The following is a 13577-nucleotide window of genomic DNA, read 5'->3' as shown; positions in this document are numbered from 1 at the left end:
AAATTGCTAAATTCTTTAGGTAAACATTCTTAGATAATTGAAGTAGTGATGAATAACCACATATAATCACATATAAGGTGGAGCAAATTGCTAAATGCATAGACTCAGATCTGTCAGTGTATAATGTGCTGGTAGTTCTGGGTTTATGCAGTTTCTTTGGATTAATCTGTGGAACAACTATGATAGACCCTGATCTACCAGCACATAATACAACAGCCAATCAGGGTCTGTGTTGTGTGTTGTTTGTAGTTGCACATGACTTAGAAATCAGTAAACATGGTAGTTTTATTTCAGAGATCAAAGACGGTTTTGTGATCGATCATATTGACGGACAAAAACTCAACTTAGTGTCCCCCTTACATGGTTACGAAACAGCCCACTGGCTGCTACTTGCAGTTATCAAACAATGATCGATCTCTCAGTGCAATCAGACAAGCAGACTGTTACAAGAGAGATCCTATGCATGTTGCCATTTTCTTTTTTCTATCCATCTTTTCAGACAAAGCAGTTGATATAAAAAGTTTCATTTATATGGTGTATGACTATAAAATGCATGTGCAGATTGTTGTAAATTAACCATCTGTTCATGAGCCATTCAGTTTACTTGATTTTTGTTTTGCAGCAAAATTCAGGTGTAGATGAATTAAAGCTTTTATTTCTTGCATACGTTTATTCATGTACATGTTTACGACTACAGGCATTTCACTCTTTTGTGGTAATTGTGAAAATCTTTGCTTGCAGGTCATGCAGTACAGAATCAGCCTATGCATGCATCTATTCATGTACATGTGTGCCAATACTGGCATTTCACTTTTGTGGGTAAATGAAAATCTTTGCAGCATTAGGTCATTCAGTACTGAGTTTGGCTATTGGAAAATTATCTTAAATATCCTGATAGCTTTTGATGATTTTGTGCCATGGAAGTAAACAAAAATGTGGAAACGAGAAGCCATTTTATTCATCACAACCAATAATGTAGCATAAAATTCTGCTCCCCCTCCCCTTATTTATGAGATCGCTTCCCAACAATAAAACAGTTGTTCAGTGCATGGTTGCAGGACTTGCTATGACACTGATCACAATTTTTAAAAAAAAGTTGTGCAAGTGTTGGCCTTGTCTGTCCTTCAATTAATCCATCTACCCCATGAAAATTAGTTGAAAGAAAAAAATTTGGCTTCAAACTTTTTATTGCTTTATGAATCTGCATTAAATTTTAACCTTTTTTTCTTTTACCAATTTTCAGAGTTATGAATAATCAGATAGGTCAGAATTCAATTAACACAGGGTCACTAGCTTTTTTTTCAGATACTTCACTGTGAACTGAATTAACTCCCTTTCTCTTCTGGTTACATTGTACCTTGGCTGGGATGTATATTTTTGTTTGAGTCTACATTCCTTTGAGAGCTTTTATATTTTTGTATTTATAAAAAAAACTTTACTATTATTTATGGTGAATATTAAGAAAATTATTAAATGTGTGAACATGATAATTCTGCATATTTGAAAGCAGCAAAAGATTTCTTGGCATAGAATTTATACAGAATTGATACAAGGTCCACTTTATAAATCAAATCCGTCTCTTATTATGCTGAACCTTTTTTAAAATTAGGCAAAAATGACAGTGTTATATGGTACACTTCTGTTCATATTGTTATAGGTGATGCTGTTATAATCAACCTTCTGCATGTTGATGGGAAAAACAGTCTCATGAAAAGTTCTCATTTATTACAAGAAATAAAAAAGTCCAAAAGTACCCATATATGAATAATCAAATCAAATCATTAATATTTGAAACAATACAGTGGTTTAAAACATTGCTGAGTTTCTATTATATAGGTTTTTGAATGATTTTTTCTTCTTCTTTTTTAAACAAATAAATAGTTTGTGGAACTTTGAAGGATAATGATCCAATGGAAATAACAGCAAACCTGAAAGCAAAGTTGACACATTTCCCAGACCTACTAATAATACAGCATATCAGTTTTTATTGTTATTTTATATATTACAACTTTTTATACCTTCCTTGAATGTTTATTAATCTAATTTCACAAATACACATACCGTACTTCGAAATTCATTGTTGCACTTTAAGCATGGATCTTCAGTTTCATGTAATTATTTGCCCCGTGTTTTCCAGATCTTGACCCAGTGTTCCCCACTGGGCTTGCTGTTTTGTCCAGAAAGTGATAAAAAAAGTACATCTTAATTTTTTTTTAGTGGATGTCCATCCATGTCAATGGTTAACATTGCTAAAGGTAATAATAACTGAGAATAATGTGTCTACCAGTGAAAACATTCAAAGTTTATGGAAGTCATCTAATTTGCAGTGTAAAGTCTTTGATGGCTACTAGTGTATCATATATTTATGGTTAAAGCAACACTTATGGCAGGAAAGGTTATAATTATTGGAGGCTGAAATAATAACAAAAGAGAATATATCTAATTGAAGATTTCCTAATTTGAATAGAAACTAAGTAAAGGTGATTATTTATTACCGGTAGAATAAATACTGGTAGTAATAAGTGAAAACTAAGTTAAATGAGAGCAGGAGCTGGGACGGAAAATTCATTGCTGCAGCTCATTTCAGGTGAACTAGATATTAAAACTTGTTAAATAGTTTTAGGAGTTATTTGAACATGTGACAAATTTTTTTATTTCCATTACTATTGGTGTCCAAGAAAAATATGACAGTGCATATATGACAAAGTTATGGTGGCAAAACTATGAAAGCAAATGAGATTACCTTGTCTTTGAACATTACTATCATCATTATGTACTTCAGTATTCTTTTGGCCTTGTTGAAGGTTGTGTATCCCCAGAACTTGGAGAGTGGGGGGCACACTGTGTTCCCTACCCTCAGGATTATATGTGCAACACTGTTGAAAGTATCATGTATCTACCAAAAGAATAATGTAGACATGATTGAAGGAATAAAGTATGAACATATGACTGATTTCCTGTTGACTTTACAAATTTGTCTCTTTATGCACTGGCAAATGGACATATTCACCTTTTTCATATATATATATATATATATATATATATATATATATATATATATATATATATATATATATATATATATATATATATTTATGTATATATATTTATATATATATATAATATTGTCTTTATTTAAAGTAGGTAACTCAACTAGTTAAATACATCTAATCTCCCTTGAAGCACTTTACTGAAAAACAACAGCATGAATAATGACTTTTTCTCATATGGTGGCGCTGTACAGTTTCTAATTTTACATAGGGTTAGAAATTTAAAGATAAAGAATTTCCCCGACTTTCCTCATTGGTTATACTGGCAATTTAAAAAGACCTTGTATATCTTAGGTATAGTTCAAAGAACCTTTAATTCCCTTTATTTTGGTGTATGATTGATGGGTGTAATATAGGTTATAGAGTATACAGCTTGGCCTTACTCCAGATGTGCACCTCTCAAAAAGTGCTAGCTCCACTGGGTCATTTTCACTTCCTGAATTTCAGAGGTAAACTGTATAAAAAGAGCCAATAACTTTTTTTTATATTTTATATATTTGGTAATTCATTCATTGCACTTTCAGAAGCTGGTACTGTCTAGTCTGGCAAAATTCATTTTCCCTACTTTAATAGCTGCTATGGATAGTGTTCATTAGACTAATTCAAGCTGATTTTTTAGCACAAGGGAGCAGTCATTTTAGTTAGCAGTATGCTTAGACCATGTACACTTTCCAAAAGTACAATATCCAGGGTTCCCATGCTACCAGGAAATCGGGGAAAAGTCGGGAGAAATAATAATTTTTTTCCCGACCGTGAAAAGTCCTTGAATTTTGCAAATGTTGACGAAAGAATTTTCCTCCACAATGTGACGACCGAAACAATTACATAATTGAGTCGTAACTGAACTGATCATGAGTTTAATTTATCAATTTCTAACCAGAATATTAGGAGGCCGCAGTATAGATCATTTGGGTGCTTGTCATAAATACATTTGTTCAGACAATCCAAACGCTCAGTGGATTAGATTCATCTAGTACGCTTTTTGTTTCACAGACAGCTTGATAGCCGTATTTTTTTATATGGAAGGTATGAAAACCAGTCTAGCATCACAAGAGGCCAACATGCTGGCATTAAATCATAGCCCCTTAGTGGATGGACTAGCAAACTTAAATGTTGTTAAATCGAGTTATACCTGCATGAGATTGATATGAAAATTATTTATTTTCTCAGAAATTGCGAGAGTATTAAAATCTTTATATCTTTATTCTGCTGAAAGACGATGAAACTAATGCATTGATGAAATTTGAGCTGGTACTAGCGATTTCGATAGCATGTTGCATGAGCACACAGAATCTCACAATTGTCATTTTCAAATATTGTAAAAAAAGAATTTAAAAATGAAAGCCGTATACTGGTTATAATAAAAATATAAAAATGAAAGAGCACAAAATTCTCTATATTTATTCCGAGACCAACTTTGGAGTTTTGTTATATCACGTGATTACCACGTTGACATGTGCTCTCTCACGTAGGGAGCATATGAAGCAGGTAACCAGACTACTCTGCTTGACGAATCAGACTGGCCAAGTTTCTTGTATTTGTTCTCGAAATAAATATGTTGAGAATTATATGTTCTTTCTGGTTTTTACAAAAGGTATCAGACTTTCATTTAATATAATTGAAATTTTGTACAACAACATTAAAAAGGAGTTTGTTGTTGATATCACATGACTATTGAATTTCCAATGTCATTGTTTGAGATTTGTGAAGTAATGTGACTATTAACGCAAATGGCGAGTACCGGGTCAGGTTTCATCTATGCTGAGTTTCGTATAGTCTATCAGTGGGTTAAAGACATAACGATTATAATACTTGCCATTTTTGAGAAAATAAATAATTTTCCTATTGATTTCATGCAGGTATAAGTCAATATAACCTAGTTTAAATTTTCTAGGCCCGCTGGTAAGCTATCTTACGGTTGCAGCAGATTCCAAATTTGTTATGTAATTGCTCTGAACCCACACGCCATCCAAAATGCCCAAATCTGAAAAATGGGGTTGGAATATTTGGCGGAAACCCGGATTAGAAAACTTTTGAATCTCTGAGCTGAACTTTGGTGCGAAACTATTACACAATGACGTGTAGCTTGAAGCACTGGTTTCAGATCTTAAATGGAACGCAGGAGAAATGGGAAAATGTCGTCCCTTTTATTATATATTAAGAAATGATAATAGCCCATGTATCAATACAGGTTTGGGGACTGGTTTATTGAACTACAAGAAGACAAGTTGATTTTACAGAAAATTCAGTTCTTGTTTATACAACAATATATAATTTTGAAGGTCTTTTGTCAAAATTTAAATCAGCCCTTTTGTAAATCATCAGTCTTTAAATGATGGAATTTTTAACCAAATTGACTTAAGGAGTTTAGGTTGGCTGAAAAGTCTTGTTTGAGATTTTATTGGCACACATAATTTCAGGGTTACACTTTTTTTCGTAACAAGATAAGATTCTAACTTTGCATTTATTGGGGGTTTTTTTCATACTGTGATAGGAAATGTTTACTTTGTATAACATGCACACAAATTGTTCTAGAATTCTTTGGAATTAAAGGTTTGAAAGGAAACAAAATAATTTATGCTCATTATGTTGTTTCCATGTAGCAGCATAATGCAGGTCAGCAAATTAAAGTTAGAATTTGTATTCTGTACATTGAAATGGCTTTAAATGGCAGTTTATGGGAATGTAGTCAAATTTGTTTCGTGTGACTCATTTTGTGGTTTTGTACATAATCATCTTTTCTGACATATATTTTGGAGAGTCTTGAAAGAGAAACATCTTCAGATTTGGAAAATGCATGTTTTATAATCCAAAATGTTCATTAATTCCCTTCAGTAATGGTCATATGTTGACCTTGAAAAAATTAATTTCATCCTGGAAGAAACCTGGAAAAGACCTGTTAATTTATATTTAGAAAAGCGTGGGAACCATGAATATCCAAAGAAATATCATCCACATTACATTAATGTAGCATAGAGGTATGCCATTACTTTTTTGTCCTGTGACTTTCTGTCCATTTACCCTTAGAAAGAAAACACATCTACAAATGCATACCAAATACAATATCTCTCCAATAACTATGTATTTAAAAGGTCTTTCACCGAGGTCTTCATGGATAAATAGCAGGTACTGATCACTTACACTAGGATATACCTCTAGGCTTTTCAGCAAACAATGTGGCATGTAGTAAAGTAACAGTTTTATACTTTGTCATAAAACATTACCAGCCACAAAAGCTGAGTTATTCATACACTGAGTTTATTTACAGAAGACATTTTGTTTTACATTCTTTATAAATATGCTAATATAAAAGATACAGAAAACAAGCATATGATAAATTTTGAATATTAACATTGCAGTAAATGCCAGAACTCAAGGATGGTTGCAACACTAGTCAGTTAAAAGGAAGAAATGGTATTTAAATCTGTATATTCATTTAAGCAGTTGAGGGATTTGTGTTTAATTGATATTATAGTTTCTTGATATTCATTGCAGGTATGAAGAATTACCACATTTTAATGACTACTCAGGTACAAAAGATGGGAACCTGTTGAATGAAAATTAAAGTAAAGCATTCATTACAGGTGACAATATATTTTCATCAGTTTCTAATGAAACAAAATGCATTTGTACAGCCACATTTGGTAGGCTTCCATTCATCTGTGTATGTGTGTGTGTGTGCATGTCCGCACGTGCGTGTCCGCACGTGCGTGTGTGTGTGTGTTTGGAGAGAGAGAGAGAGAGAGAGAGATTTCTTGATATTACATGCACCTGGGCATTTACATCCAGATTTATTGATACTGTTTTCTTTCAGGTTTAGAGAGGACATCAATCAAGTCAGTATCCACCTGAGTAATGCATAGTTTGACCAACGTCTTTTGCTCATACATCATCTGTCAGCCAGACATCTCATCCAGTTGATCAGTAGATAATGAGGTGACACCTATCTTGGGATTCTTCCATGCACAGAGCAGCCCATGTGTACTGGATGACAAGTCAGGGAGGCTCCTATCATATCACATGACAGGAGGTTGGACATCAAGTAACACATAGATGTTTACATTTTGATTGATTGCTTCCTTCAGTGTACTTGACAGGAAATAGTGTCCTAAGTACAGATTGTCTTATAGACATGCATTACTTGCTAATGCATATTTACTGTGAGCAATGTTCATAACTTGTGTGCAGTAACAAGGAGAGCTGCAATTCTAAGCCATACAAAAACTGGCTCTTCTTTGATGGACATTCATGATACACAGTGGAGTTTTTTCTGTATTGCCTTATGGGAAGTGATTTTTATTGTTATCCTGCATTGGCATGGTGGGATCATAAAACAAGCGTTTAATAGCATTTAGAACTCTGGTCATTAAACAGTTACATTTTATATCCAATTGCTTATAATGGATGGACATCACAAATGAGTGGTTCCCTGAAACATTTTTTGGCATCTTGCTGGAACAAAGATGATTTCACTTCAGCCTGATTTGTGTTAAAACAGAATTAATGTGGTCAGTTTCCTTAACTGGCTCAATGTGTGTTATAACATTAATGTGAGAGGTGACATTACCCACAGGCCTTATCTTAACAGCAAACATCAAAAGTGTTATTTATACCACTCATTAGGTCACCATTTTGCTTGGTTAAGTCACCTGTCTGCTAGTGATTGCAGATACTGGCTAGAGAAAGTTATAATTATTATTGGCAAAAGCAGAATCACAGCAAGAGGAAATCCTGATCATTTTCAGAGTGTTTTAACTGCAGGTACTGCAGTGAGTCCCAGCCATTGTGTATTGACAGTGGTCAAGTAATTGTCTTTAAGATGATTTATCTTGATTAATGTATGTTCAAACCAACTTGATACTGAAGAAATGTTGAGCCCTGGTGAATGAATGATGCTTCAGACTTGTACAGTTTGTTAGATTTATTGATGAGAAACATTTCCATATTTTCTTTATCATTTTCCTGATTTTTGGGGGAGATGGTATTTTTGAATTTGAGTTTGTTTTGTTAAAAGTTTTGACAAAGAATTAGTCATCAGAGAAATTCTCTGTCCACAAAAACTGCATGATAAATGTATTTAGTAACAATGGATAGATCATCTATGGGTCTGTGAATTGATGACGTACATGAAAGGTATCGATGCCACTAGTTGTTGTAACTGCGCTTGCTAACCAACAACACATTCTTTGGATATAAAAAAGGGTGAGAAATGCGGATGTTTCGTATGAGGCGAGTAGTTCGCTTTACATTTATGGTTGTACTCATAATGTTTGTCTTGCTAAATCTACTCATATTATTTAGTGTTCAGACGGAAATTGCAGATGGCTCTACAAAACTTAACAGTTTGAATTTGTTTGCACATCGCCACCACGACGACAGATTCCACGTGCAAGATTCTGAGATTAATTCAGATTCCATCGTTTCAGTGGAAAATCAGGTATGGATTCTACCACACATGGGGAATGGAACTCACCATGAACCAATGAATGTTAGTGGGGAAAATCTAACTCATGTGAAGAATGAGATTCAAAGGATAAATTCTCAGCAGTTCATTCATAATCTGGACAAGTTTGGCCTCAAACTGAACACTGAGAGTGTTGTGATCATCATCCAAGTTCATGACAGGGGAGAATATTTGAAAATTTTATTGAATTCGTTGCGAAAAGTGGCAAACATTGAAAAGTCATTACTCATAATTAGCCATGATGTTTACTCTAATGATCTTAATCAGCTTGTACTCTCTGTGGATTTTTGCCCGGTAAGTATTTACTTTCGTACATATATATATTTATATAATTATGTCCTTTATATTACTTGATACAGTTTAATTATCTTGAGGTAAGAGAATTTTTAAAAATTCCTGATTCAAAAGAAGATCCATTGCCCCAACCCTGTGATATTAAATGGTCAGTTCCAAATGAAATACAGGCTGCTAAACAGACAGTGTAAATAATAATAATAATAATAATAATAATAATAATAATAATAATGGCTTTATTTAAAGAGGATAACACAGTTAGCTAAGAACTAATCTACCTTGAGGCCCTCAGGTAATTTAAAGTGTAATTTTCAAGTGGGTAGTAGGTTTAAAAAAATGAATTCTCCCAACTTTTCAAGAGATGTGGAATGTATCTGGACAACCCAGATGTCCAGGTCACTGATAGCTTTATTCAGATTACATTGTATATTTGGAGGACTGTTGATCTTGGGTTGTTTTATCAGTGTCCAGAGAAGTGCTGCCATTCTAGTTGTTTTACTGTAATCACAACAAGTTAATGCAGGTTTAGCTTTGTGATTCATGTTCTCCAATTTAACAGTGTATTTGCTTTGCTTTTCATTTTAAATCCAGTGTTTCCTTCTGTTGTTTTTACAAAAATACTTGCTTGTATGTGCAGGCAGGATGTAATTTGGGAGAGGACCAGAGGCTGTTTGCACCTTCATTTTAGTTGTAAATGTCCCATTAAAACAAAGAATGACTTTTATATATTTTATATACATGTATTTTGTGTGTGTGTGTGTATATATATATATATATATATATATATATATATATATATATATATATATATATATATATATATATATATATATATATAGAAGGGCATGTTGATTCAGAAATTATCAAAATATATCTCAAGTGAGTCATTTAAGAACTTACACTGTATTCTCACTTATACGTCAAGTCCAGGTGCAAATAACATAGACCCTGATCTGCCATTGCATAAGGCACTGTCTGCCAGGGCATTATGCGATGGCAGGTCCGGGTCTATGCAGTTTGCAATTGTACTTGGCTTAAAAGCAACTATATACAGGATGGTAGTATTAGTTTTTACTCCAAATTACTGATATGCGTCTTTCCTTTTAGCTTTTACTCCAAATTACTGATATGCATCTTTACTTAGTAGCTTTTAATGGTACTCCCCATTACTGACATCTTTACTTTTAGCCTTTCTCCATTACGGATCACTGCCATCTCACCTCTGCCTGCGTGGGTTCGAGTCTAGGATTCAGCCAATGACGGTATGTGAGAAAGCTTGCCAGTAGCTTCTCGTGGGTCGGTGGTTCTTTCCGGGTTTTCCCGGGTTCTTCCTCCACCATTAATACTGGCCGCCATGTATAGCCTATCGTGTGCTGAAAAATGGCGTTAAATACTACAACAACAACAACTTTTAGCCTTTACTTCATATTACTGATACACGTTTAATTCTTGAAAAGAGTCTGTGTGTGTGATTTTGATTTTTATTGTAGCTTTAACAATTTTTCAGTCATATCGTTATGATGTCTGCAGTGTGACAGTTTATAGTGATGTGTAGCACTGGGGTATCATGCCACAGATATGTATCATGATGTCCCCCCCATTCACATTATCCTAACACAAGGCCGACCAGTCCTAACACTAACCTCTTAATACTGAGCACTAAGCGAGGCAGCTGTTAGTACCAGTTTTTTAAGTCTTTGTTACGACTCGACTGGGGATTGAACCCACGACCTCCCGCTTACGAAAAGAAATGTTTTTTTTCCTTTGGAAGATTAGTGACTACTAAGCCATAATGTTGTTTTATTTCTTACATTTTAATCTCAGAAGTGCCTTGACCAAAGATGAAAAATTCTTTGTTGAATTGAATGGTGTCATATCTATTCATGTATAAGATGTTTTATGCCAGAACAGGTTGTCTTTATTAATAAAACATGCAAACTTAGTTTAAATAGGTACTGTTTGTGATCATAAATTTTGTTTTTGTAAACTTGCCATTGTTCATGAGATAAAAAGGCCAGCACCAGAACAAACTTTCTTCTGTCAGATTTTACATAAATACATCCTCCGTACAGTGGGTTACCTCCCCTTATAGTTAGGATGATGACACTGCCAGAAAAAGTTCAGTCTGCTGGAAATTTGTGGAAAGGTTTTTCTGAGTATAACCTTGCTTTTGAAAGAATTTGCTAAAAGAAACATAATGTAGATTTAGTGCTGAAGCTAACAGATTTTGTACTGTCATAGTAAATATTTTGATTTTTTTCCCTAAAAAATTATCATTAAAAAAAATGAAATGAGTCTTAAAAAGATCCTGACTCTTGTTTCGAGTAGATGGTGTAGGTAAGTTCCATTGTTTATGATGTCATCTGATGAATTGTGACTCTTGTTCCAACTGACTTTTGTGTGGAGGGGCCCCAGGTGGTCTAAGGTTCTTGCCTTGACAGATCACTGACATCTCACCACTCTCCACATATGTTCAAGTCTTGGCTCTGCCAGCAGGGGTATGTAGGTGGTATTTCGTTGGTTCTTCCTCCATCAAATGTATTGGCTGCCACTTGTAGTTTATCATTGCTAAGAAGTGGCATGAAACCCATAAAAACAAACCAAACCTTTTATGTACCTTAGCAAGAAATCCAGAATGATGAACCAAGACAGTTGTTGTTGTTGTTGTTGTTGTAGGATTTAACACCATTTTTCAGTACACAATAGGCTATACATGGCGGCCAGTATTAATGGTGGAGGAAGAACCCGGGAAAACCCCAGAAAGAACCACCGACCCACGGGAAGTTACTGTCAAGCTTTCTCACATACCCACATTAGCCGAATCCGAGACTCAAACCCATACAGACAGAGGTGAGATGGCAGTGATCTGTAACGGAGAGCACTTTAGACCACTCAGCCACTTGGGGCCCCCAAGCCAAGACAGAGGAACAGGACTGCACTGTATGTACAAAATACTAACACTGAATGGGACTGGGTTTTGCATCAACTTAAATTCTTTTACTTCTGTGAATGTAGCCTGGTCGAATATCAATTTGGTTAAGTCAAATCCAACTGCAAACTACATAGTTCCAGATGTCCTGTCACATAGTACATAGCAGATCTGGGCCCATGCAGTTTGCTAGGAGTAATCAGCAGATCTGGGCCTATGCAGTTTGCTAGGAGTAATCAGCGGGAAAAAAGACATAGTCCTGATCAGCATGTGCATTATGCGATGATATATCAGGGTCTGTGTTTGCGCTGGACTTGATTTGTACAGGAGTGCATACAGTACTGGTAGGTAAAATAAATCTTGACAATATAGTGACATCATAACTCTTCTTATGACATTATAGCTTTTCCTGTGACATCATAAATCATCCTGTGACATCATAAATCATCCTGTGACATCATAACTCTTCCTGTGGAACCATAGCTCTTCCTTTGACATCATAACTCTTCGTGTGGCATTATAACTATTCCTGTGACAATGTCCCATGGAGGATAACATTTTGTGCTTGTGTTTGACAAAATTTTCCAAAGTATGTTAGAATGGGTAACACCAGTCTCATGCCTGGGGACTTAAGCAGACAGACAAGGGATACTTATAATGATTTTTTTTTATATTCTCCTGCATGTTTTAGACTGAATGTGTGCCAGATATACACACAGTTTTGAACTGGAAAAAATAGAAATTTTGTGTGTGTGATTTTTTGTTAAAATTAATTTGCCTATATCCCTTATTTATGTACCAGTACTAGTGGATAAACATGTAGATTCCTATTTACATAATGGTATGAGTGGCATGGAGATAGAGGTTGACCAGAATGACAATGGTTTGACCCTCCACTGCAAAACTCACTGTAAGCGACCCATGGTCCACTTTGTAGAAACCTTGCACAAAATCCCCTCTTCTTGCAAGAGGTTTGTGTGTTGGCGGATTGTACCTTCTTTCAAGGTGTCCGCTTAATTTGGTTTTCATTATCTAGACGTTGACCACCTTCGATGTTATTGCCCGGTTCAAGTAAGTATAAGTGGTGAAACTTATACGTGGAATAGATAGAGATCTGAGCAGATGTATAGAACAGACCAACACGAGCCCCCGTACATGTCAACAACAATTTAATCAATTAAGTAAACCAACCATGAGAATTCATTACATCAGGAATATACTCTGCTTCTAGAAATAAGAATTTCACCGAATTACAAAACACAAATATATTTAAATAAAGTAGCTGATCTGTTTTACTGATAGAATTAGTTCATCATAGGATTGAGTGAACAGTCGAAGTCAGTGCCTTGTACAATTGCATAACCTGCTTCTCCAGTTAACTCCACTTCCACTGTAGCTGTTCCTTCAACTTCCCTATGTCTTGCCTCTTTTGGTTCTCACTCTGTGTGTGGCACGTAGATTCACAGATACCTGGAACTCAGGATAATACGTCTCACTATACATCTCAGGATACGTCTCAGAATATGTCTCAGAGTTAATACATCACAGATATGGCTCAGAGTTGAAACGTCACAGGATACATCTTAGAGTTAATACGTCACAGGAGCTATTTTCTCCCTTTTAAAGAAAATTTAAATAGAGACAACCTAAATTTTCTGTTGTTTATGATAACAGGGGCTTGCATTATCCCCCTCTCGTTATCAGATCTTACTGTCGGTGCGAAACAGATGCTAAGGCTATCAGTCGGCGCCACATATCCTATAATGACCTTAGTTAGTTTAATGGCTAATTCATCACGCATTAACACCACACATTAACACCACACAAGGCATAACGCTTC

At 35.0% G+C, this 13577-nt stretch overlaps 1 protein-coding gene across 3 annotated transcripts in view; it reads left to right on the top strand.

Moving 5' to 3' along the window:
• LOC149795383 (alpha-1,6-mannosyl-glycoprotein 2-beta-N-acetylglucosaminyltransferase-like) overlaps positions 1–13577 on the top strand; it is a 158803-nt gene that overhangs the window by 71066 nt on the left and 74160 nt on the right. For all 3 annotated transcript variants that reach the window (XM_089965169.1, XM_089965167.1, XM_089965168.1), the window contains one exon: positions 6865–8808. In XM_089965169.1, coding sequence (XP_089821295.1) covers positions 8260–8808 — 549 coding nt within the window. In that variant the 5' untranslated portion in view covers positions 6865–8259. The remainder of the gene's footprint in view (positions 1–6864; positions 8809–13577) is intronic.

Source organism: Sinohyriopsis cumingii, chromosome 7 (genome assembly GCF_028554795.1).
Source record: "Sinohyriopsis cumingii isolate HCF-2022 chromosome 7, ASM2855479v2, whole genome shotgun sequence".
Lineage (NCBI taxonomy): Eukaryota > Metazoa > Mollusca > Bivalvia > Unionida > Unionidae > Sinohyriopsis > Sinohyriopsis cumingii.
This window is presented reverse-complemented; position numbering and strand designations above follow the sequence as displayed.